Here is a 26888-nt window from a genome sequence, read left to right as displayed (position 1 = left end):
GCTTGACCAAACATACTCGCTCAACACTAGTAATTAGTTCTCCCTGAGGCCTAACACACCGCGTTTAAGCCTCGGTACCACTGTATCCTGTTCTGCATCATGCAGAAAGGGGACCATTTGGCAAGATAGGGTTAGGGAAAAGAATTTTGTGCATCAGTGCAGCTCCATCGACTACTGGGGACAACAGGGATAAAAAGAAGTGTGAAAAATACTTAACATTTTTTAATAAAGATTTTATTTGTTATAATAGGGACAAATATGATTTCATATGTCCATAGCTAACAATCACCAAACCAAATAAATTCCCACCTCCACCACGTATTTCCATTTGGATATAAGTGGAGATGAGCATGCACAAGTGCGATCGCTCGGCATTTGATTATTGGTTGGCTGATAAAGTTGGATATAGCCCTAAAAAAAAAAATACATAATTGAGTTGCAAGATACTCCAGGTTCAATAATGTGCAATTTTTTTTTTAGGTTCTAGAATATATTTTCTTGTATTTAGTTCCGGCTTCAGCAGAATGATATAACATTTCGGGAAGAATATACAGCCCAACAGTCCAGCGTTAGAGGCCAGGATGGCAAATATCTCCACGGCCACCATGTATTTGCCTTTGGTGCAGAGATAAGCCGGGATCATGGCTATCCAGACACTGCAGAACACCAGCATGCTGAAGGTGATGTACTTGGCCTCATTGAAACTGTCCGGTAATGTCCTGGCTAAGAAAGCTGTAATAAAACTAACAGCGGCCAGAATCCCCATATAACCCAGGACAGAGTAGAACCAAAGATCTGACCCTTCATTACACTGAACTACCATCTTCTCCTTATAAGAGTGTGTGTCCAGCTCCTGGAAGGGGGGAGAGAGGGTCACCCAACTCATACAGATGACCCCCTGGACAGAGGAGCAGATCAGGAGCACACAGTTAGGGAGCGTTACTCCACTCCATCTGCTCCACACACTTCCAGGCTTGGTGGCTCTGAATGCCATGTAAACCATGATGGTCTTGGCCAACAATGAAGAGATGGATATTGAGAGTAGTATTCCAGTAGAGATCTGACGTATCCTGCAGGTTGTATCCACAGGACGACCGAGGAACAAGAAGACAGAGAGGAAGCTCAGCATGATGGAGACCAGGAGGACAAAGCTCAGGTTCTTGTTATTCGCTCTCACGATCGCCGTGTCACGTTGGGAAACAAAAATGAGAAGAAGGAGAAGAGTCAGAATCCAGAAGAAAGTGGCTAAAGAGGAAAAAGCGATAGAAATGATGTCCTCAGTATAAGATAAATATTCCATCTCCTTCATCACACACAATGTTCTGTTCTCATTTGACCAGGCGTCTTCTGGACACTTTCTACAGTTCTCACTGTCTGGAAAACAAATTGTATGTGAGAGCCGCTTATTCCTTTTTCACATGTGCAACTTATTTTAAGTCTCAGTAGTTTCCTACATTATCTCTCATAGAGTCTTCCATGAGAATGAAGAACCAAAACTTTTCTCCGAATGAAGTTGTCGAACTGTTGCTCTATTCAATCTCTATGGGAGTCACTATAGATTGCCAAAACATTGTACTTACTATGTTTAGCAGTTCCCATAGAAAATGTGTGGTGATTGAGGGGCATCAAGGTTGTGTAAGCAAGAGCTAGGGATGCTGTGTTACCACCAGGGCACTTGTCACGGGGCTAAGTGGTACGTTATCTCTTCCCTCAGTCACAACGAAAACTTAAATGATAAATGTTCCTATTACCTATTTTTACGGTTTGATGTGTGCAAGACTCCAACACAAAGGAGAACATTTATGATGACCGGCTGGGTGCAGGCTCTGCACAACAAATATACACCTGCTTCCAGTAGGCGAACAGACATAAATGATGATACATTAGGCGCCGAAGGAGGTCACGCCTACTCCCTGTCTTGCCACTCCCCCTCCTGCCCCCCTTTCCGGCAAGCAGGGGATGCGGTTAAAATATGCCAGGGAGAGGGGGCTTATCTACTGTGGTACTCGGCCAGTACTTGAGCTAACCGATACGCCAATTCTGTGGTGTATGCTAGGGATGTTAGTTGTATTGACGCCAGTACTAGTCCATCACACAGGTGTGATGTTGGTAACTGCTTTGTGTTGTGGCTGGCTTGGGTTCCCCAAAGAGTCGGTAACCTGTGTTGTTGTGGGTCTCTTGGGTTCTTGTGACAGCAGTCCTGAGTGGCAACAGACCCACCCAGACTGTCAGTACCGCCACCCAAAGAAGGGGAAAAAATGACTCAAGGAGTGCGATGGTGTGTGTAAAGGTGCGTACAGAAGATGACAGATAAATAAATATATAAATATAAAACAGCTTTACTGTAAGGCTTCTCAGTATAACAGTACATGTTTTACAAAATAGATAACTCTTTACACAGACTTTAGTGCTTAATTTTTTGTGCTTGAGAAAAAGTAAGAGAAGTACACTCACCGGCCACTTTATTAGGTACACCTGTCCAACTGCATGTTACCACTTAATTTCTAATCAGCCAATCACAAGGCGGCAACTCAGTGCATTTAGGCATGTAGACATGGTCAAGACAATCTCCTGCAGTTCAAACCGAGCATCAGTATGGGGAAGAAAGGTGATGTGAGGCCTTTGAACGTGGCATGGTTGTTGGTGCCAGAAGGGCTGGTCTGAATATTTCAGAAACTGCTGATCTACTGGGATTTTCACGCAAAACCATCTCTAGGGTTTACAGAGAATGGTCCGAAAAAGAAAAAACATCCAGTGAGCGGCAGTTCTGTGGGCGGAAATGCCTTGTTGATGCCAGAGGTCAGAGGAGAATGGGCAGACTGGTTCCAGCTGATAGAAAGGCAACAGTGACTCAAATAGCCAACCGTTACAGCCAAGGTAGGCAGAAGAGCATCTCTGAACGCACAGTACGGCCAACTCTGAGGCAGATGGGCTACAGCAGCAGAAGACCACACCGGGTGCCACTCCTTTCAGCTAAGAACAGGAAACTGAGGCTACAATTTGCACAAGCTCATCGAAATTGGACAGTAGAAGATTGGAAAAACGTTGCCTGGTCTGATGAGTCTCGATTTCTGCTTGAACATGACAATGAGTTCACTGTACTCCAATGGCCTCCACAGTCACCAGATCTCAATCCAATAGAGCATCTTTGGGATGTGGTGGAACGGGAGATTCGCATCATGGATGTGCAGCCGACAAATCTGCGGCAACTGTGTGATGCCATCATGTCAATATGGACCAAAATCTCTGAGGAATGCTTCCAGCACCATGTTGAATCTATGTCACGAAGAATTGAGGCAGTTCTGAAGGCAAAAGGGGGTCCAACCCATTACTAGCATGGTGTACCTAATAAAGTGGCCGCTGAGTGTAGTTATAGTGGTGCTTGTAAAGTAGAGTAGAGTAAAGGAGTGAAGTTTGCCAGAGGAGCCCAAACCCAGTGTAGCAATGTAGTCCGCCAGAACCTGAAGATATCTTTGTAATGAAAAGTCTACTTGTATTTGTGTTTAGACTTTGGTATGACCAGACTGAGAGAATAAGAGCCTTGTATAAGTTCCTTTAGCTGGGAATTTGAAAAGACGTACCTCCTGCTTCATGCAGTGTTTTGTTCCTGTTTCTTACAGGGTTCTGAGAAGAGAATAGTCCCTCAGCAATGGCCCTGGAGTTCCTAGCATGGGCTAGGGTGTTCCTTGGTGACTGCTCTTCCTCCCTGTTGTTTAGCACTGCATTATAGAACTAGCTGGTTGCTTAAAAGAATTCTTTGCCTTTAGCTGCATCTGCACTTGGTTCTTGTCAGAGGTCCTGGCATCAGCCAGGCCCTGGCTTAACTACAGCATGAACTGTTGTCTTTTGTGTCCTCACTTTTGAGTCTGACTAGAACTAAGCTGCACTTCCTCCCACACAGAGCTAACTAACCCCTCCTACAGAGGGTGAGTGTAGAGAGAACATGGATAGGTAGAAAAAGAGAAAGCACCTCCTATTGGTTAACAACGAACACACGGTACAACAAAAACATTCACCCAATACTTCCTGCAGCTGGGCATAGAAATACATAAGCACATAGAAAACACAGACAGGTAGTGGTGCAACTTCAGAACACCTCATCAACACTTTAACCTAAAAGAGAACTTTGTGACAGGGGCATAAGGCACTCAATAGTGTGACACCACACTACGCCTTCTCCTCGGTGTATGCCTAAGATGCAGGCAAATGTCCTACAAAGAGTTTAGGAGTAACTTGGGAACAGTAAACTTTTACTTGCGAGTTCTTTAATTTGTCAATACAGCATACAATACCAGTCTCTAGTAGATCCATCAAGCTGTGATGAGTAGGCAGTATGTATCTGGCACTAACGCATCACAGAAGAGCTGAACTTCAACCCCTGGCCAAGAGGAAAGGAGGGAGAGGCATTGGCAAGAAAACACAGCTTCTCCGAGGACTAGCTAGACTTCAACAATTCAGAATTAAGACTTGATTTTCAGAATTATGACCCTCTCATTGTGGACAGCAGGTTCCCCTCAGGTGTAGTTGCATCTCTGGTGAGCTTAGTCTTGTATAGGTTTGCAGTCAGGAACACAAGAGTAGGAACTCAACAGCACAGCAGCAACAATTCTCTTCTCTGGAGACAACTGGGCAGAGTGATAGCAGAAAACTGGAACCATTGACAGAGTACCTAGTCACAGGCCTACAATACCTTTCCATTGGGGGAGAGGTTCCCAGCAGTTGAATTCCTATAATTCCCTATCCTGGGGGATATTCAAGTGAAAAGGCCTTGAAAGATCAATTATCTGAACATGCTGCATTATGTAAGGATGAGAAGTAATTATTGGGCAAAACCCTATAGAATAGAAAGACATTATAATCTACCTGATATATTGGAAACTTCTCCTTCTGCACATGGGGCGCATTCATAGCAGCACAAGTGTATACTAGGGGTAGTAATTTTTTTCTGTCCAGGTACACAGCTTTCTGAACATTGGGATCTGGGCATCTGTGCGGAAAAAAAATGATTTATCAATGTAGGTCATGATGCCCTCCCTTCCCCAATAGTGAGTTGGTGGCACCTTTCAGCTGAATATCTGAAGAAACCGCAGAAGCACATTGGGGGAGTGTGAAGCGGTAAGAAAAGCATGTTTATTTTGTTGTATGTAAGGGCAGCAATGAGCAACCCTTAAAGGATATGTATATATCTGTGCTGCCATTTCCCCACAGCTGATGACTGTGTATACATATTGTACCTTAAATAATGCTTTGTGATCTGCTGTTTTCTTAAAAAAATAATTTTATCCCCAGCCACAGCCTTGCCTCCTTTAGAAACTAAGCCCTGAATCAGAGTGCAACATAGAGGAGCCATGACTAGGGTAGTATGAGAGCTAAGGGGTTAAGTTGTGCATGAGGGAGAGGTGCACAAGGGCAGGGCTACCGTTGTGGTGGGAAGAAATGAGAAAGTGTTTGGTATAAAGAGGTACTTGAGGAGGTTAAGCCAGTGCGGAGCTACAGAGAGAGAAATTTGTGTGTTAGTCGTATACCTGTGGGAAGTGGAGAAGAAGTTGAGAACCATGGCTGATCTGGAGCCTTTGCTGCGCTAAGTTTGGGAGGCTGCCCTGTGGAATGACCCAGGGCGAATTGAGCAGAAGCTCCAGCTCAATGTTTTGACTGCTTCTGCTGCATTCCTGAGTGAGGCAGTTCCCAGGGCGTGGAGACCTGTTCAGGATCTTCCAGCTGTCCGTGCCAGGGGCAACCATTGCTCCATGGCTGGGCAGTTGGGTACGAATCCCCAAAAGTTGCTGACGGTGAATGCATGGGGGCAGCAACATGTCTTTATCCCCTCCCCTGATTGTCGGCAGAATGCAAAGGTGCTAACGGCTTCCCCTCCTGTTGATGATCCAAGCTGAGGGAGGCATGGCTGGGAGACAGGAGACATGGCTGTGGTTCCCCCTATCCATGCCTAGAGCCAGGAAGTTTGGTGACAGAAGCTGATGGGACACAGCAGGGAGTCCTGAGTAGCGCTGCAACCCCACTGGAGGTTTGGAGCTGGCAGCCATCATTCCTGGGTAAAGAACCGTGAGGGGAGCCATGTGGGGCCACTAGTCTTACTCTAGTTCTTCTAATGAAGAGGACACGGTGCCTTGGGATGGATCACTGGATCTACAGTGCCTCTCATGGTGCCACCCCATGAAGATCAGCAGCGCCAGACAAAACTGCAGTCCAGGATCCATAAAAAATTATTTTATTGTTTTTATTGAAATAAATAGTTATTGAAATAAAAACACCCCCACGCCCCCAACGGACAATTTATCCCACCAAATCCGAAGTTTTTATCAGGATACTGATATCTGAAAAAGAAAAAAGAGAGACAAAAAAAGATAGGAGCCAAATGCCCATTTTTACAGTTGTTCTGCTTCTCTATGGTATGCAGAATTTGTACAGATATCTGCTTACTGTCTGGCCCCCAGGAGATTAAGTGGGGACGCATAGCATCCACACTTAACTCCCTGGGGGCCAGACTGTTATCCTGTGTTGGGATGGGGGTTAGTTATATGTGGGCTAGCATCTACTTAGCTTTTAGTGTGTGTGTTTGAGATCATCTCATGTAGCCTGTGGCTGAGGTGGGGCACTGCTGTAGCCACTAATTGGAGTGGAGACTGCAGGAGTCGGCCCCAACACAGCAAGCACTGTGTGTGAAGTCTGGTGAAGGGTAAAGAAAGAGTGAGACCAGATGGGTAAGTATAACTATCCCCCAAATAGAAAGTGTTCTGTGTCCCCTGTGACAAGGAAGGGCATTAGGTCACTTACCCCCCTTTATGCTTATCCCCCTGGGAGCCAGACAGAGATCAGGGCTGTTTTATAAGGGGACAGAAGATCTCCAATCACTGTAACTGAAATCATGTTACAGTAGTCTGAGCTACTCTGTTCCTTGACAGTAAAGCCCCAATCCTACTGACAGTAAGGAGGTCAGGGCTCTATTGTCAGAAAACGGAATGGCTCCAATCACTGTAAAACCAGGTTCCTTTAAAATCGGTTCGGTTAAAACTAAATCTTCTACCTTAAACTCACAATTCAAACTTTTCAAAGTTTCACTTATCTCTAATCATAATACACAAGATAGGAATACATTATAAAAATATACTTTATTTTGTGAAACAAAGCAAGAAAGTTTTCCAAGAACTTACTCTTCTTATGTTATTCTTCCATATTGTGTCTTGTGCACTAAACCAAAAATCCATGCTGTCCTTAGAGCCTGGATTATATGACCCCATTGGGTTCAAGGACGAGTTATACATATTCCATAGAGTGGCATTATTAACGGTATAGAGGTATTCCTTATCTCCTTGGTCAGTGAAACATTTGCGTTCTCCTCCAGATTCATCGGAACACATCATGGCTTTTATATAATTGTGCACCTTCTATAATAAGATAAAGAATACATGAAATACAGTGAATATGAGAGAACAAAAAAGAACAAAAATAATGCACAGAAACAGATGGTAACTGGAAAGCAGCCTGTATTGAAGTTGTAGTAATGTAGTGTCATTGTATGGGGAATTCTTATCACTATAGTTCTTCAGTACTGCACAAAGACATTTGCCCAGATTTATAAAAAAAATCGGACATGCTTTTGCCATAGTGTTATATAAATGCTTATTTTTTATGTTGCAAAAAGAGATTATGATAGCGCACTCCTATGTGGTGCAAGTTGATAATCAGTGATACTATATAAAAATCATTAACTGCACACAAAGGGGGACATTTACGGCAAGGCGGGGATGGCCTCCACCCGTGCCTCATTTATCATGATTTAAACCTGCTCACAGCCATAAATCATGATCCAAGGTGTAGATTTGGTATGCCAGCGCAATTGTCGGAGGAAAAGTGGACGGGGCCTAATTTAAAACCGGCAGACAAGTACGCTGGTCTTGTTAAACCCACCCAAAGTTCTTTAAACATGGAATTGTCAATACTTGAATAAACCCTATGGCCTAAGAGCATTTCAGAAAGAACTTTGGCTTCTGTTAGATTATTGAGGGGAAACCCTGGGGCCTTTATTACTGGAACTGGCGCTCTGTGATCTCTCCAGCACCGACGGGACTGTATTACTGGGAGTACAGGGTATTCCTTATAGAAAAGTTTTATCACAATCCAGCCAAAGTTTCTAGAATTCCCCCATCAGTGTACTGTACAAAACAGGCCCCTTCTGCATGGGAGCCACCCCTGCTTCATTTTAAGTCCTCCTCCAACTATAAGACACTTTGTCCACCAAGTATTCTTTATTAAGTCTTATCGGCTAAAGCAGGATCTATGTAAAACCATGTAGCTCGTGCTTTGAAAAATGATCTTCAACAACTGCCAAGTACAATTCTTCATCTGGTTAAGCTTCTGTGGACTCTGTGCCTGTTTATCCTTCACCACCACACTATAGGGTTCACCAGGGACAACCTTTAACAGGTGTGTGTTGGGACCTAGGGAGGGCTACACCTAGGGCTAGTGCTACAGCGGTACCATATCATCAGCCTTTGCAAGAAACACCTACCACCCTTCGGTTACCACAAAATGACAAGCCAGACTTACACCGAAACCAATTGTAAAAATAAGGGCGCTGGTTTTGTTATAATCAAATAATTGAAACTATACTATTACGGAGAAAAGCTTCAACAGGGGCCGAGCATTAAACCAGCATGGCGCTTACTTCATTTTACATAATGGATCTGGATCGAATGACATGTCTTAATGAAATGAGAAAGAAAAAAATTAACTGGTTACTGTTACTGTAAACAACTTACTGTATCTCCAATGCACAGCTTATATAATTTCTAACATTTTTGTATATCACTTCACTAACCAAAAATGTCACCATACCCACAAACAGCATGTAATGGTGACTAGGTTCTTCACATGCCTGCAGTATGCTGTGAACTGCCTGCTGTAAGGGCAATTCTGTCTCGAGTAACAGACAGACCAGGTGTTAACAAAGAAAGTGAAGGAAGGGTAGAATTGTGTGAATTCAAGTCTAAATGCTTCAGAGTATAATCACTGTCCTTGATGGACACTTGTTAGAGTATAGTACCCGCTTGAGTATCAGGCAAATCAGTACTTAATACTTGAGCGATCTGCTGAGAAGAGTTTCAACAAGCTTTAAGGCTTGCATTCTAAATTGTGACAGGTACGGGGGGGGGGGGGGTTGTACTTACTCTCCGATTTTCTATCTGTCTTCACTATCATTGCTCAGCCAATAAGAGGGTGAGTGGTAATAGTTAAGACAGACAGAAGACAAGAACCGTAAGAATAATTTATTCACTCTCCTTCTCATCAGCGCATCATCAGCGACTCCAGCCGTCCCTAATGCCGGCCCCCCTCTGGCGCATCATCAGCTGCTCAGCTGCGTTTAGCTGAGCATAGTTATGCTTAGCCAATCGCGGCTGAGTAGCTGATAATGCGCCGGAGGGGGGCCGGCATGAGGGATGGCTGGAGCAGTCCGGCCGGCCTCCTGAAGACTACATTATTTTAACAAGATGGCGGCCGGGGTAGACAGTAATGTGGTGAGTATAATGCACCAGCTGTGGGGTGAACATTAGGAAGGGGGCCATTCACTTAAATAACACACGTGTGTTAAGTGAATAAATGTCGAGCACCACACTACCCCTTTAGGTTAAAGCCTTAAGAGGCAGTCTGTCACTTTCGGATTAACCAGATACCCAGGGAGCACCTGGAAAGGAATTTGAGTCCCCCTATGTTTTTAAAGGGAGTCATTACTCGAGTCGAGTACTCGATTATTAAAAAATACTCGACTCGAGTAACAAGCACTATTTTGATTTTCACTCATCTCTAAAAACAACAAATAGGGATTTTTTTTTTTTTTCAATCTTTTCAAACATTGTCATCAATACCCCAGACTACCAGAGATTTTGGCATTGGCCAACAGAAATTATACCATTAACTTTTTACCATTCTTGACCAAACTTATCTTGATATTATCAAATATTTCTCTGTAGATAAATCCCTCCTGTCTACTCACGTGTACAAGCTGTGAATTCTGATTGTCATATCCATTTGAATAATCACTGTATATAGTCTTCATCTAAACAGATGGTTCAGAAGAGAATGCGGAGACATAACTATCAATACCCTGTGCTCATCTACATCATCATCTCTGTTTTTAAGGAATATCATTCCCATAGGCTCACCTTGTGTGTATACTGATGTATCTGATGGTCTGTAGACTGATGGCCATGGGAGATGTACATATGGTGTAAGGAATATTATCTCCATAGCCTCACCTTGTGTGTATACTGATGTATCTGATGGTCTGTAGACTGATGGCCATAAGAGATGTACATATGGTGGAAGGAATATTATCCCCATAGACTCACCTTGTGTGTATATAGATGTATCTGATGATCTGTAGACGGATGGCCATGGGAGATGTACATATGGTGTAAGGAATATTATCTCCATAGACTCACCTTGTGTGTATGCTGATGTATCTGATGGTCTGTAGACTGATGGCCATGAGAGATGTACATATGGTGGAAGGAATATTATCCCCATAGACTCCTCACCTTGTGTGTATACTGATGTATCTGATGGTCTATAGACTGGTGGCCATGAGACATGTACATATGGTGGAAGGAATATTATCCCCATAGACTCACCTTGTGTGTATGCTGATGTATCTGATGGTCTGTATACTGGTGGCCATGAGAGATGTACATATGGTGGAAGGAATATTATCCCCATAGACTCACCTTGTGTGTATACTGATGTATCTGATGGTCTGTAGACTGATGGCCATGGGAGATGTACATATGGTGGAAGGAATATTATCTCTATAGACTCCTCACCTTGTGTGTATGATGATGTATCTGATGGTCTGTAGACTGATGGCCATGAGAGATGTACATATTATGTAAGGCGTCAGCCAAGGACCGGACAGCCAGATATATCTGGAATGTGTTACCTCTAGACGGAGGTAGAACTTGTTCTATTTTTTCGGCCCCATCACATTTATGAAGAGGCTTTTTATATATTCGTTCAAACACATCATTCTTTTCCTTATTTCCTGTTAAACATTGAAACATTATAATCCAGAGATTTTCAAGGATTGAGTCGTTAGGATTTCTCAAGGGATGGAAACTTTTGAAGTAACTTTCCATGTTGGGAATTTTTCCTGGTTTCAGGTGAAATAATAAAGAGATATTAAACATTCTGGCAGATCCAAAATAAAGAGAGTAGGTGGGATTAAGGATTAGGATCTTGTCATGTTTCTTTAGTTGAAAATCTGTAATAAAAGTTACTATGATAGTAGAAAAAGTTCCACAAACTATAATTATCCGAGCAGAAGACTTCATCATCACCTCAAAGCTCTTCAAAACATAGTTCTCTTTCTGTCTCTTCCAGTAACTTCCTTTGAAGATAAAGTCCACACAGATGCCATGACTGGAGAGGACACTGGTCAGTAAGCTGGCTTCTCTATCTCCAATGTTATCATCAAAGGCGATGATTCCAACCCAGGTCCAGCCAAAGGAGCGTAAGAAGTAACTTATGACGGAATAAGATGTGTAGTCGTCTGGGACGGTTCGGAAAAAAGACGGGAACAGACGTCTGTCATTCAACAATGTGTCTGTGGCTCCATAGCTAATCTGAATTATTAATAAAAAAATAGATATGGTCGTTATCGTGGTGAAATTATAGTTATTCACACAATGTTCCCTATTATTAACTGCAATTATGAACATGAACAATGGGGAACATTTATGGGGCCAAGGAATAGACATCAAAGCTCTGGCTAGCCTTCTCTGCTTTACATCTGGCTGTGGGACCCTACAGATTGATTTTCTCCTCATCATCATCATTGATTGAACATATAAGCAGTGGGAGGGTGACCGGCACAGTGACTTCCTCTTCTGACCTGACGGTAGTATGTAATGACATCGGCAAAGCAGGGAGAGAATGTCATCAGGGTAAGAGAACAAAGGGACCAAGACATCACTTGACCAGTCTGAACTTTAGCTTGTTATTTTAGGGCATAACGTGTAGTATATTATTACATTATTTCGGTGAATATATATATATATATATATATATATATATATATTATTTCTTTAATTAAAATACATCGCTTATCCAATTTTTTTAAATTCAACCTAAATTTATCAAAGAAAGTCAATATTATAATTATTATTCCATTCAGTAGAAAGATAGTAGAGGCACTCACCGGTTGTAACAAAAATAAAAAGTTACTTCATTCCATCAACTGGCAACACCCGAATAGCAGATAAGTAATAGACCAACAGAAATTATGCCATTAACTTTTTACCATTCTTAACCAAACTTATCATGAGATTAACAAATATTTCTCTGTAGATAAACAGAAAGCTGACTGTGCACTCATCTGCTATTCGCGTGTTGCCAGTTGATGGAATAAAGTAACTTTTTATTTTTGCTACAACTGGTGAGTGCCTCTGCTATCTATCTACTGAATGGAATATTTTGGACGACACTGTCTTATTTTTGGAGAGCACCACTGGTAGCATTGTGTCTGAAGGACGCTATACCGATTACCCTGAGGTCCCATGCTCATCAAAGGGAGTTTACCTGCTTGAATAATAATAATTATTTTTTGGGGTAACTGAAGGTCGCAACACAATAACATATTGCTAGCCCTGCTGCATGCAGCGCTAGTGATACTCAGCCTTGCCTTATGTCTACATAATACTTTCTAGCATTAGAATAGACATTACCCTTCAGGAAGTGGGGATTGACAGCTATTCCTGCTTTAACATAGTTCTATCATAAAGTTGTGTACTAAAAAGTTAAGAAAATAATTTTTGTTTGCTAAAAACCTTTCAAAGAAGTAAATGCCATATGACTAACCTGTGAGTAGGGATAGATTCCCAGGAGCTGGGCTATAGGTAAAGTGGTCAATGAGAAATGATCCCCAATAAATCCAACCACCTTCTTCTTCTTCCGAGTGCAGGAGTAGTTGGGGACAATGTGTTTGGGCCCAGATAATATCTGTAAAATGCTCTTTATGGCCTTCCTGGGATCTGCACAGGAGTCATAGATGTGATATCCCAGAGTCAGGTTTGGGAGAATAGAAGGTTCTTCATTAATTTCATGAACAGAATAGAATAAGGTCATCAGATTCTTGTAGTAATATAGGGTTGGACTGTAAAACAAAGAGACAACACAAATAACTAATATGCTATAATAAATAATACTGCAGGTTAGCAGCTCCCATGTCCTCAAGTGCTTATGGGTTGGCCTGAGGACGAGAAAGATATGGTTTAATGGCAAGCAGGTTTTTTTTAGTACCCCCACCCAGCTACAGGGAGGCTATCATGCCAACTTTGAAAAAGCCAGCGAGGACTGGTGAAACTAGTTAGATTACTACGGCACTGTCCAACTAAGTCCCTTCTATCCTTCCTAGCAGGACATGCTAGTTACATATGCAGTGTAGCCGGAACTGACCCTCTATCAGTACGCTGCCCTCTGAGGCTCCCACGAGAGACTGCCGGCCAGCCAGTGCCGATGGCACTTCTAGTAATTATTGATTCAATGCGCAGTAATGTGATGAACAGATATCGGGACCCGATTTGTGGAGTCTACAATGTACACCGATACATACACTTACAGATTACTCTGCTGCAACCTTAACTTATTGAGGCTAATGTTCTTTGCACTAGGAGTACTACAAGTGCATGCATACCCCTTCGAGCGTAAGCGTATGGCGGTATAACACTGAAAAAGTATTAAAGTGGAATTAACCCTACAGACGCAGTGATTTGACACTTGTCCCCTTATTAACCTGCAAGCTACACATAGCAGAGCCATGTTTGGTAGAGGACAGTTCTGGACAACGTTGCTAATTTTAAAAATAGCGCTGTACATATGTGCACGAGTACAATATTAACAAATAAACATTAAAAGTTAAGTTTTAACCCCTTGGGGAAACAAAGGTAATTGTATCCTTGACATAATAGTGCGTAATAGTTGAACAGTCATTAGGTTATTACTAATAACTAGTGATGAGCGAACGTGCTCGTCCGAGCTTGGTTACTCGGACGAGCATCTCGCGATACTCAAGAAAATCTCATCATCCGTTTCCTGTAAGTTTGGGCGCTATTTCTCAGCCAATAAACATGCAGGAGACTCTTTGGTACATCCTGCGATCACTTGGGACCCATACATGTCGATAGCAGCGATTGGTTGGCCAGATCAGATGACCCTGCCATATAAAACGTGCAGCCGGCAGTACTCGCTTCAGACGCATGCTGTGAGAGATCAGGGAGAGAGCTGCTGCTGGTCAGGGAGAGTGTCAGTGTAGGATATAGCCTTCCAGTAGGCAGGGTATATACTAGCAATACAAACACACAGACCTTTTCAGGGCTTAAAAGCTTTTATTAATACTATTACTACAGACTGCTGGCTGGGACTTGCAGTGCTGCTACCATGATTTAACCAGCACACTGTGGTGACCGGCTGCTGGCAGGAAGGGGGCATTAGGTGTTGCATACAAACCCCTAAGAAGTGCTCAGTGTACTTTTTTTTTTATTTTGGGGCTGTTGATCCTGCTGTACTACATTGTATTGCTGGGAATTGTAGTACATCCTGCATAAAACTTCACTGTTCATTGTAAGGGGGTGTCAGAGAGTGTGTGTATAGTTCCGGCCAATACCAGATTGTACCGTATAGCCCCCCCTAAACTCGTGGGGACTACACTGTATTGCTGGGATTTGTAGTACATCCTGCATAGAACTTCACTGCTCATTGTAATGGGGTGTCACAGAGTGTGTATAGGTCCAGCCAATACCAGATTGTACTGTACAGCCCCCCCAAAACTAGTGGGTACTACACTGCATTGCTGGGATTTGTAGTACATCCTGCAAAGAACTTCACTGCTCATTGTAATGGAGTATCATAGAGTGTGTATAGGTCCAGTCAATACCAGATTGTACCGTACAGCCCCCCCCCCCCCTAAACTAGTGGGTACTACACTGTATTGCTGGGATTTGTAGTACACCTACATAAAGCGTCACTGCTCATTGTAAGGGGTGTCACAGAGTGTGTATTGGTACAGCCACTACCACATTGTATTGCACAGCCCTACGGCTGTGGAGGAGCGGAACTGGTTGCCGAAGGCCCACTGATCGCGCCCCCGCCAACCAGCCAGCTGTTTTATTTTTTTTTTGTCTAGCCGTGGCCGGGGCCTCACCACCCCCGGTCGAGAGGCATCAGGTGTACCCTTGATGGTGACTGACAGCTAGCCTAGGCAGATTGTACCGTACAGCCCCCCAAAACTCGTAGGGACTACACTGTATTGCTGGGATTTGTAGTACATCCTACATAGAACTTCACTGCTCATTGTAAGGGGGTATCACAGCATGTATCTAAGTCTAGCCAATACCAGTTTGTACCGTACAGCCCCCCAAAAATTGTGGAAGCACAAGTATTTTTCCTGATTTTGGTATTTCATACGCAAGGCCTATCTAAGTTCCATACTGTGTAGTGTCCATAAAATGGTGAACCCCAGGGGTAAGGGTCGAGGACGAGGTCAAACTCAAAACAACGGTTGGTTGAGAAGTGGGGAGTCACATGATGCAGGGAATGTTACCCCAACTGCTAGAGTCAATTTCATAGTCAAATTCAATTTACCTTCCTTGTCTTGTCCATTTCGAACCATATTATCTGTGGATGTGATCTTATCTTAGGGGTGTCCTCTGCCATCCTTTTACCTGTACCTTCTACCTTTTTTCGATGTTGTAGCCGTTTTGAATGCAGGATTGACCAGGCCTTTCACTAGTTCCGTCTATCTTCCTTGGATGTTTTAGCCGTTTTGAAGGCAGGATTGACCAGGTCTTTTTAATACACAGGCTACCGCACTTGCCGTCTCTTAGAGACTCTTTAAAGGATTGAAAGTGTATTTGTTTAAATTCCGTGGCCTCTTAAGCAGACTGTATTGTTCTCTGTGTCCGCACTGCCATGCTCTGACGTCACACTACGTATGCGGAGGAGCAGGACTGGTTGCTGGGGACCCGACGATCACGCCCTCGCCAACCAGCCAGCAGTTATTTGAGAGGCATCAGGTGTAACCTTGATGGTGACTGACAGCTGGCCTAGCCAGTTAGCTGTCAGCCCCCATGTTCGTGTGTAATTAGCAGTGAGCTTGGTTGCGTGTGACAAGGGGCGGAACCTGGTGGCCGCTCTGCAACTCGGCAGCCTCACACATGTACCATGCCTGGCTGGGCCTTGACTGGAATCCATGTAGACTACTGTTGTGCCTGCCCTTCCCTCCATGTTGGCTACTGCTGGGCCTTAACTTGCATCCATGTTGACTATTGGTGTGCCTGCCCTTGCCTCCATGTTGGCTACTTCTGGGACTTAACTGGCATCCATGTAGACTACTGCTGGGCCTTTACTGGCATCCATGTTGACTACTTTTGTGCCTGCCCTTGCCTCTATGTTGGCTACTGCTGGGCGTAAACTGGAATCCATGTTGACTACTGGTGTGCCTGCCCTTGCCTCCATGTTGGCTACTGCTTGGCCTTAAGTGGCATCCATGTAGACTACTGCTGGGCCTTTACTGACATCCATGTTGACTACTGTTGTGCCTCCCTTGCCTCCATGTAGACTACTGCTGGGTTTTTACTGGCATCCATGTAGACTACTGCTGTGCCTGCCCTTGCCTCCATGTTGGCCACTGCTGGGCCTTAACTGGCATCCATGGTGGCTACTGGTGTGCCTGCCCTTGCCTCCATGTTGGCTACTGCTGGGCCTTAAGTGGAATTCATGTTGACTACTGGTGTGCCTGCCCTTGCCTCAATGTTGACTACTGCTGGTCCTTAACTGGCATCCATGTAGACTACTGCTGGGCCTTTACTGGCATCCATGTTGACTACTGCTGTGCCTGCCCTTGCCTCCATGTTGGCTACTGCTGGGCCTTAACTGGAATCCATGTAGACTAATGATGTGCCTGCCCTTGCCTCCATGTTGGCTACTGCTGGGCCTTAACTGGCATCCATGTTGACTACTGGTGTGACTGCCCTTGCCTCCATGTTGGCTACTGCTGGGCCTTAACTGGCATCCATGTAGACTACTGCTGGGCCTGCCCTTGCCTCCATGTTGGCTACTGCTGGGCCTTAACTGGCATCCATGTAGACTACTGGTGTGCCTGCCCTTGCCTCCATGTTGGCTACTGCTGGGCCTTAACTGGCATCCATGTTGACTACTGCTGGGCCTGCCCTTGCCTCCATGTTGGCTACTGCTGGGCCTTAACTGGCATCCATGTAGACTACTGCTGTGCCTGCCCTTGCCTCCATGTTGGCTACTGCTGGGCCTTAACTGGCATCCATGTTGACTACTGGTGTGCCTGTCCTTGCCTCCATGTTGGCTACTGCTGGGCCTTAACTGGCATCCATGTAGACTACTGCTGGGCCTTTACTGGCATCCATGTTGACTACGGCTGTGCCTGCCCTTGCCTCCATGTAGACTACTGCTGGGTTTTTACTGGCATCGATGTTGACTACTGCTGTGCCTGCCCTTGCCTCCATGTTGGCTACTGCTTGGCCTTAACTGGCATCCATGTAGACTACTGCTGTGCCTGCCCTTGCCTTCATGTTGGCTACTGCTGGGCCTTAACTGGCATCCATGTAGACTACTGCTGTGCCTGCCCTTGCCTCCATGCTGGCTACTGCTGGGCCTTAACTGGCATCCATGTAGACTACTGTTGGGCCTGCCCTTGCCTCCATTTTGGCTACTGCTGGGCCTTAACTGGCATCCATGTTGACTACTGGTGTGCCTGTCCTTGCCTCCATGTTGGCTTTTGCTGGGCCTTAACTGGCATCCATGTAGACTACTGCTGGGCCTTTACTGGCATCCATGTTGACTACTGCTGTGCCTGCCCTTGCCTCAATGTTGGCTACTGCTGGGCCTTAACTGGCATCCATGTTGACTACTGGTGTGCCTGCCCTTGCCTCCATGTTGGCTACTGCTGATCCTACCTGGCCTAAATGTTAACTTCTGTTGCTCCTGACTGGCCTCCGTGTCGGTTACTGTTGCTCCCGCCTGGCCTCCATGTTGGTTACTGTTGCTCCTGCTGGGCCTCCATGTTGGCTACTGCTGCTCCCTGGGGGTTCTCTGCGTGCTCAATGCCATGCAGTGTTTGGCCTAATTTTGGGGAGGCTCACTTGCTTCCTCACTCACTTTTAATGGTTCTCTGTGAGCTCACTGCCATGCTAGGTCTGGTATAATTTTTGGAAGGTTGACTGGCTACTGGTTCTACCTTGTTCACTCTGTCCTCACTGCTATGCTTTGTCAGGCTGAATTTTTGCATGGTTCATGATATGCTACCTCTGTTTTAATGGTTCCCTGTGTTCTCAATGCCATGCTGTGTCAGGTGGTCCCTATGCCTACTTCTGTTTTAACCAGGCTGTTGACAAGAATAAGTCATAATGGTGCCTTTAGGCAGCCTCAAAGGCATCCATACATGCTGCCCCTGCTGTTTCCTGTCCATTTCCGTTGTGTTACCATCAATTTCTGAGGTTGACAGGTTTTCACACCACCTTTTCTCTACCAAACTTGAGTCTTCTGCAAAAAAGCTTGAGTCTCCCATTGATTTCAATGGGGTTCATTACTCGAAACGAGCACTCGAGTATCGGGAAATACTCGTCTCGAGTAACGAGCACCCGAGCATTTTAGTACTCGCTCATCACTACTAATAACCTAATGACTGTTCAACTGTTATGCACTATTATGTCAAGGATACAATTACCGGCATATTACCATCTACTGATGATACATACCAACTACTGATGATCAATTACAGCTAATTAGATGATTGTAATCTTATATACTGCTCCTGATCAGATTGATTATTTCCTCACTTATGTGAATTCATTGACTGTTCACATCCAATCACTGTTTACTCTCAATTAAGCTACATGAAAATGAACCATATAACGTTGCAGATAAAGCTTATTACATTTGATATTGCATGTGGATAGGCAGTATGTATGTGCAATAGTGCTGCGGTGCCAAACGTTAAAGAGGACCTGCAGTAAATTAATGCTTTTTTAATTAAATATACTGTAAATATATATAGATAGATAGATATATACATTTATTTATTTTTTATTAACATATTTAATTGCAAAAGTATTCATTCGTTTTAATTAAGCCATTGAACAACGAAAATAGCTTTATTAGAACGAAAATTAGTTTTATTAATTAAATATTAACCCTTACAGGGTTCGGCATAATTGCCGGGGATCGCTAACCCCGGTAATACCGTACCCTGTATAATACTGCTTCCCTGCTTTCCCAGGGAGCATAAACTTTATTAAAACAGCTAAACAATCTGTCTCACAGGCTGCAGTCACATAATAAGAGGTGCAGGATCTGTCTCACACGCTGCAGTCACATAATAAGAGGTGCAGGATCTGTCTCACAGGCTGTAGTCACATTATTAGAGGTGCAGGATCTGTCTCACAGGCTGAAGTCACATTATTAGAGGTGCAGGATCTCTCTAAAAGGCTGCAGTCACATTATTAGAGGTGCAGGATCTGTCTCACACGCTGAAGTCACATTATTAGAGGTGCAGGATCTGTCTCACACGCTGTAGTCACATAATAAGAGGTGCAGGATCTGTCTCACAGGCTGCAGTCACATTATTAGATGTGCAGGATCTGTCTCACAGGCTGCAGTCACATTATTAGATGTGCAGGATCTGTCTCACAGGCTGCAGTCACATTATTAGAGGTGCAGGATTTGTCTCACAGGCTGTAGTCACATTATTAGAGGTGCAGGATCTGTCTCACAGGCTGAAGTCACATAATAAGAGGTGCAGGATTTGTCTCACAGGCTGCAGTCACATTATTAGAGGTGCGGGATCTGTCTCACAGGCTGCAGTCACATTATTAGAGGTGCAGGATCTGTCTCACAGGCTGCAGTCACATTATTAGAGGTGCAGGATCTGTCTCACAGGCTGTAGTCACATTATTAGAGGTGCGGGATCTGTCTCACAGGCTGCAGTCACATTATAAGAGGTGCAGGATCTGTCTCACAGGCTGTAGTCACATTATTAGAGGTGCAGGATCTGTCTCACAGGCTGTAGTCACATTATTAGAGGTGCAGGATCTGTCTCACAGGCTGCAGTCACATAATAAGAGGTGCAGGATCTGTCTCACAGACTGCAGTCACATTATTAGAGGTGCAGGATCTGTCTCACAGGCTGTAGTCACATTATTAGAGGTGCAGGATCTGTCTCACAGGCTGTAGTCACATTATTAGAGGTGCAGGATCTGTCTCACAGGCTGCAGTCACATTATTAGAGGTGCAGGATCTGTCTCACAGGCTGTAGTCACATTATTAGAGGTGAAGGATCTGTCTCACAGGCTGTAGTCACATTATTAGAGGTGCAGGATCTGTCCCACAGGCTGCAGTCACATTATTAGAGGTGCAGGATCTGTCTCACAGGCTTCAGTCACATTATTAGAGGTATACTAGGACACACCATTTTGAGTAGCACAATACAGATTATCTTTAGGCTTCTGGGGATGGACACAGGAAAGGGATATGGAGCCGTTGTCTGATCTCCTGGCTGATGTTTTCCTGACCAGAATAATGCAGCCTTTACAAGCTCTCTTTCCCTCCCTCCATCTCTTTTCCCCTTCGTTCACTCCTTCAGGGTGTCGTACTACAGATGTGTTAAAGGAGACAGAACAGGGTTACATGACATGAAATGTGATTACAATGAAGGATTGGGGGGAGGAGAATGTTACCTCAGAGCATCCCTGATCTCAGGAGAACATAGCACATATTACATAGCACATTACAGCTCAGTAAAGCTGCCCCACACTCCTGTGATCAGTGTAAGAAAGCAATTGTCTATATCCCAGATAATACAGATCCCTGTCACAGTATACTAATCTCATAGAATCTGAGACCCAAAATCTGAGAGAGCAGCTCCACCTGAGGCAAGATGCTCACTTTGCCTCATAGGGGGTGCTGCCCTTAGTGTATGTGCAGTAAAATTTTCTCCAACTTATCTAAAACTATTAAAGGGCTTGTCCGGCAATAAAAAAGTATTCACAGAATAACACACATTACAAAGTTATACAACTTTGTAATGTATGTTATGTCTGTGAATGGCCCCCTTCCCCGTGTCCCACCACCCCCCACCCGTGTACCCGGAAGTGTGGTGCGCTCTACATTACCTGTCACGTGCCGACCACGGTCTCCGATCCTCAGCAGTGACGTCTTCTTCGGGAGGCCAGCGGATCTTCCCGAGTGCCGGCCGCCCTCTGCAGCGTCATCCGAAGCTCAGCCGCGATTGACTGAGCATAACTGTGCTCAGCCAATCGCGGCTGAACAGCTGATGACGTGGCCGCATCATCAGTCGCTCAGCCGCGATTGGCTGAGCACAGTTATGCTCAGCCAATCGCGGCTGAGCTTCGGATGACGCTGCAGAGGGTGGCCGGCACTCGGGAAGATCCGCCGGCCTCCCGAAGAAGACGTCACTGCTGACGATCGGAGACCGTGGACGACACGAGATGCGGTGAGTATAATGCACCACACTTCCGGGTCTAGCGTGGGTGGGGGCAAACACGGGGAAGGGGGCCATTCACAGACATAACATACATTACAAAGTTGTATAACTTTGTAATGTGTGTTATTCTGTGAATAATTTTTTATTGCCGGACAACCCCTTTAATGTTTTTTTTTTTTTTTTTTTTTTTTAATCCGTCCATTTTCACGTCATTGTCACAGCAAAATGATACAGTTCTCTGTGGGATCTCACTCATAATGCAAAACCCGAGACATCCCATGGCTCTCCTGCAGTTCAGTATATGGAGATTGGATATTTCTCATCCCCTTCAGCAGATAAGATACAGCACCTGATCTCAATCATTCTGGAACTTACTAAAAACAAATCTTCTTTTCTGGAGACGTCTTAAAAGTTGTTTGCAAAGGTACCAAAACACTGTGGACAGTGACGACCCCTCCGACCATAATGTCTCCATCCTGTACATATTCATAGTCCTCAATCATTGAGTCAATCTGGAGACTACAGGTCGGTGCTGGAGACTGATTGGTCACTACACAAGGTGTCACACACAGGAGTAACACACAGAGCAAAGATTTCAGAGAGAAAGATGATGTTAAAACTGAAGACGATGTTACAAGGTATAAAGTCATCCATCCTATAATAAGAAGGAATAACCCCGGGCTCCCAGCATTCAGTGATATAGTGACCGGCAGTAACTTGTGCAGCATCTTAGTGTCACTGCAGCCTGAGCGAATCCTCCCCCTTATATACACAGCTCTGCTCACTATCATACATGGTGTCCTAATATTACACTCAGGTCCCATAGCATCAGGGAGGAAAATATCTTCTTCACTTATAGAAAATTACACTTTCAGATTATAAAAATACAGAGTAGAAAATAAAATAGTAGAACGATTTCATTAACACTTGCAGAGACTTAGAGATATTTTACATTTACATTTCTGCTTCTTTTCTATGAAGAGGTTTAGATATTATATATATTTAGAGACGAGCGAACCCAATCGTCCAAACAGTTCAACCGGAAAAGTTCACGTGGCCGTGCCTTGCTTTCTTCTACTGGGTAGAATGACATTGCTTCCAGTAGAATTAGTACCACATGTCAGGCCAAGCAGTAGCAGGGTTGGTGGTGGGAGCAAGAGCAGCCAACAATAGTAGTCCATCTCTGCCACTTAGTGTGTTGTAGCAAAGAGTGTGGAGATTGTGGACTGGTTGGGACTAAAAGGGACAGTCAGGAAAAAGACCCTGTTACTTCTAGCCAGGCTTCAGTGGAGTCCTCTGCTACTATACAGACCTGGCTTGTCAACACGAGCTTAGGTCAATCTACCAAGGCAGCTTCTGGTGGGATGCTCTGTGTAGGCCAAAACACCACCCAGGGACCTATCGGAGATAGTCAACCACAACAGGAGGAAGTAGAGTTGTGTGAGTAAAGTCAACTTTTACATGCGGTGGAGATGGAAGGGATTATTGAAAGGGGTGTTGCTAAAAAGGACAATGATGAGGTAGTATAGTACTAAACATTGGAGTCAGGTCTCAAGGGGGCATCATCAGAGGAAGGAGAATCCAAGCAGTGGCATTGATGAGGAAAAGTCAAGATGGCCTAAGGGGCGGATTATAGAATAATCTACCAAACAGGCCAGATGTAGGCCTGCTGCCAGAGAAACAAGCGCAGGTGGTGCAAGCTCGAGTGGTGGTGCCATAGGTTGGGTGGCTGTGCCTGATTCTTGGTGGTCTGGCAATATTTTGGTACCTCCTCAGGGGTTCAAAACTTGTATCAAGGAAGTAACCTGCAGAAAGGGCATGAATGTAGGAACCACAGCCTTACCAATGTGCCATCAGAACACCCTGCTGCTTCTGCTATTACCTAGGCTGAATCCAGAATTTCAGGCAGTCCTCGGGCACGCTCCTCCTTCCGCACGGAGTGTAAAGACATCAGCAATCTAATGTGGAAGGTTCGGGAATGTTCGAGTTCGATCGAACCTAAGATTTTCCAAAGTTCGATCAACTCTAATGAGAAGGAGGAGGGGAATGTGGACATGATATTGACCCAGCAAGGGATGGAGAATATGACGGGATATGATGACACTGCTGATGAGGAGGAGAAGGAAGATGATTATGGTGATCAACAGCAAATGTACCAGCATGGGGTAGAGATAGAAGAAGGCAGACAATTATTATAGCTGAATAGAATATGTACTGTACATGTATGCTACTATGCTTGCATCAAAGAAGATGTGTTATCAGCATTTAGGGCACAGATCATTATTTGGTGGCAAAACTTTTAGACGTTTGTATTAATCAATAATGGGAGAATTTTTCTAGCCTTCTTAGAGGGAGTAAAATTTTGCTAATTTTAAAGAAAAGTTATGCGGTCAGCTCACTGCCACCTTTAAAAAGACATCCATATCAACTCCACCCCTTGTGGCAGCTCTAAGGCACCAACATACTCCAACAGCGGCAGTAGCTCTGGAGTAGGAATCCATTTAGTTTGGATAAGATGATAAGAAGATTTTTGCAGCCCTTGTCTTCCCATTCTGACACACATGAGACAACAGACTGGCTTCCACATGCTCCAAGCCAATGAATTCTGGGTCAACAAACTTGAGTAGTGGAAAGAACTGTCCCAGTTCACCTTGGAGGTTTTGTCTTATCCAGGCTCAAGTGTGGTTTTAGAGAGGGAGTTCAGCACTGCAGGCAGTTTTGTTACTCCCAGACATAAATGTTGAAAACCTGAACTTTGGTCAAATAAACCAGACACACACCGATTTCACATGCCCTGTGCCTGATTCCACTGCCACCAACTACCACCACAACTCTTTATGTCTCTGTTCTAATACCATACCCCACCTACAACCTCCACCACCAGTCCACCATCGATGCTGCTGTGGCTAATAGCCCCTTTACACGGAGCAATAATTCGCCCAATCAAATGATTAATGATTTCGAAGTAACAATGGGTTTTTTATAACAATCATCGTCTAGACAGTTAGACAAAAAGAGTTATTGCGATTGTTTAAGATCGCTTAAACCCATCTCACAAATAGGGGCAATGGTTGAAAGACTGTTTAGACAAAGCGGTTTGCTAATTTTTAATGAACCAACGACAATTTTAGAACATGTTGAAAGATCACAATGAACGATTTCCCACTCGTCGCTCGTATGCAGTGTTTACACGAGCCAATTATCGCTCAAATGAGATCGTTATCGCGGAAATTTGAACAATAATCGTTCGATGTAAAGGGACCATAAATCTCCTGGGTATTTAGAAAAATTCTAAATACTAAAATATTTTTAGTTTCTTTGAATCCATTTAGTCTGCACACAGTGCCGGGTTTCAAAACTAGTGCACCACAATGAAAAGGACATTTTTTTTTCTTTTTTTGCTTTTAGGAAGCCAATTCATCTGCACATTGGGTAATGGGAGCCAGTGAAGGGATTGGCAGAGGGGAGAGGCAGAGGTAAAGCGAGGGGAAAGGTGGATTAGTTAGGCAACAGAGTTAAGTATAGACTGGAGGGGAGCAAGGTTTTTAGATGGAAGACCAGAGAGGTGGATGTTACAGTAGTCCAAGCGAAAGATAATGAGAGCATGGACCAGCAGTTTTGTAGAGTCAGGGGTGAGAAAAGAGCAGATTCTGGAAATGTTTTTTTAGGTGAAGGCGGCAGGAGGTGGTCAGGTGGTCTAAGTCAAAGTCATATATTTACTTTAGAAATATGTAGAAGACGGCACTTCCGTGGCGGTGGTGCTCGAGGTGAGAAAAATGTTCAGATATTAGGAAGAGCCCGGCACTCACCAAGTAGATTATGCTTCTTTATTGTAGTGTAGCAAACATATGGTACAGGGACGCGTTTCGGCCAAGTATGGCCTTCATCAGCTTAGGGGTGTTAGGTACACCCCTAAGCTGATGAAGGCCATGCTTGGCCGAAACGCGTCCCTGTACCATATGTTTGCTACACTACAATAAAGAAGCATAATCTACTTGGTGAGTGCCGGGCTCTTCCTAATATCTGAATATATTTACTTTAAACAGCATATTTTTGTTCTAATTTTGCTATTTTTCATTTACAGAGGCAAATAAAAAATATTATCTTTTAAATTATGTAGTAAAAAAGCTATATTGCATAATACAATCTCCTTACATTAAAGCCGCTGGCTATTTTACTATATATTTACATAAAACAACATATTTTTGTTCTAATTTTGCTATTTTTCCTTTACAAGAGCAAAACTGAAACTAAAATATATTACAAATATAAAAAAAAATAAGATTTCATTCATAAATTTACTGGCAACTGGGAATTACTGGTAAATTTATGAATGAAATATAGAAATGTGAAGAAATAGTAGGCTCTCAAGATCATTTCTAAAATGATTACTGTAAACTGTTAAAATGTATTACATAGCTTTATAACATACACAGTGTAATACAACATATATAAGATATAGGGACACAATGCCAGTATTATTTGTCAAATGAATGTTATATTAAAATAAAGTAAACATTGAGCATAGTTCTGTATAATTTTGTACGTTCTTGTAGTGCTGTAATAAATTGCCAGTATTAGACACCCTTGCAATATATTTGTTTAATAAGTTAGTAATAACGTCTCCAAATATTTCTAAATGCAATGTTTGGTGTACAGCTTCACAAGCGCTCTAGTGTATGGCTGCCGCTAGGTTTTATGGACTAAAGTCCCTGCATGTTTCCCAATAATAATAAAGTACAATAAAATATATTTTATTGTCTATGTAGCAGTAAAGGTCATATATATATATATATATATATATATATATATATATATATATATATTCAATGTATTGTGTCGTCTGTACTATAGGTAGGTTGATATCATAGATTGGTGGAATTCGTGTATTGGCAGGAATGTGTGCTTTGTCACAATGTGTTACTCTGTAACTGTGTATCAATGCTGGGTAAACAAGAGTATCAATTGGTTTGGTAAATTAAAATAATATAGTAGGAGGTGCCCCCCTCTGCCTTCCTACTATATTATTTCAATGTACCCAACTAATTGATATTGAGAAGTGGATCTCCGACCTATATATTGACCAGTGCACTGGACTATCTGGATTCACAGAGCCCGCACTATAGCGATTGTTCATCTTCACTGTTCTACGCTATAGAATTCTAAGAAAACTTATGGTGCTGAGGACCTAAAGCTCCTTGGTAATGGAAATCTCTGGGGATTCAGTATTGCGGATGCCCTTCCATCTTGGGCCTGTGGAAGTCTAAAGGTTTAAAATAGTTGTTTCCTTTTTACTTAAGGTATGATGAACAGGCCTAATGTATTACTTGGCCTGAAATAAAGTGACTCT

At 43.7% G+C, this 26888-nt stretch overlaps 1 protein-coding gene across 1 annotated transcript; it reads right to left on the bottom strand.

The window, feature by feature from the left end:
• Window positions 1-454: 454 nt before the first annotated feature.
• LOC138789172 (vomeronasal type-2 receptor 26-like) lies at window positions 455-18325 on the bottom strand. The gene is made up of 8 exons (XM_069967776.1): window positions 18192-18325; window positions 12868-13162; window positions 10836-11633; window positions 9926-10072; window positions 7170-7403; window positions 5526-5783; window positions 4864-4987; window positions 455-1374 (listed from the first exon to the last, which is right to left on the bottom strand). The coding sequence occupies exons 1-8, from the start codon at window positions 18323-18325 to the stop codon at window positions 455-457; spliced, it is 2910 nt and encodes a 969-aa protein (XP_069823877.1).
• Window positions 18326-26888: the final 8563 nt, after the last annotated feature.

The sequence above is a fragment of the Dendropsophus ebraccatus genome, chromosome 4 (assembly GCF_027789765.1).
Source record: "Dendropsophus ebraccatus isolate aDenEbr1 chromosome 4, aDenEbr1.pat, whole genome shotgun sequence".
NCBI lineage: Eukaryota > Metazoa > Chordata > Amphibia > Anura > Hylidae > Dendropsophus > Dendropsophus ebraccatus.
Note: the sequence above shows the minus strand (reverse complement) of the source record. Positions and strands in the feature narration are given on the sequence as shown.

Excerpts from the sequence above, each read along its gene's own strand:
- LOC138789172 (XM_069967776.1), bottom strand. The coding sequence starts at position 18,325 with ATGCAAAAATTCAGCCTGACAAAGCATAGCAGTGAGGACAGAGTGAAC. Across the intron at positions 7,404-9,925 it reads AGAATGGTAAAAAGTTAATG|AAGGTGCACAATTATATAAA; the intron begins GTATAATTTCTG and ends ATCTTATTATAG. Across the intron at positions 1,375-4,863 it reads AGAAGTTTCCAATATATCAG|ACAGTGAGAACTGTAGAAAG; the intron begins GTAGATTATAAT and ends TTTGTTTTCCAG.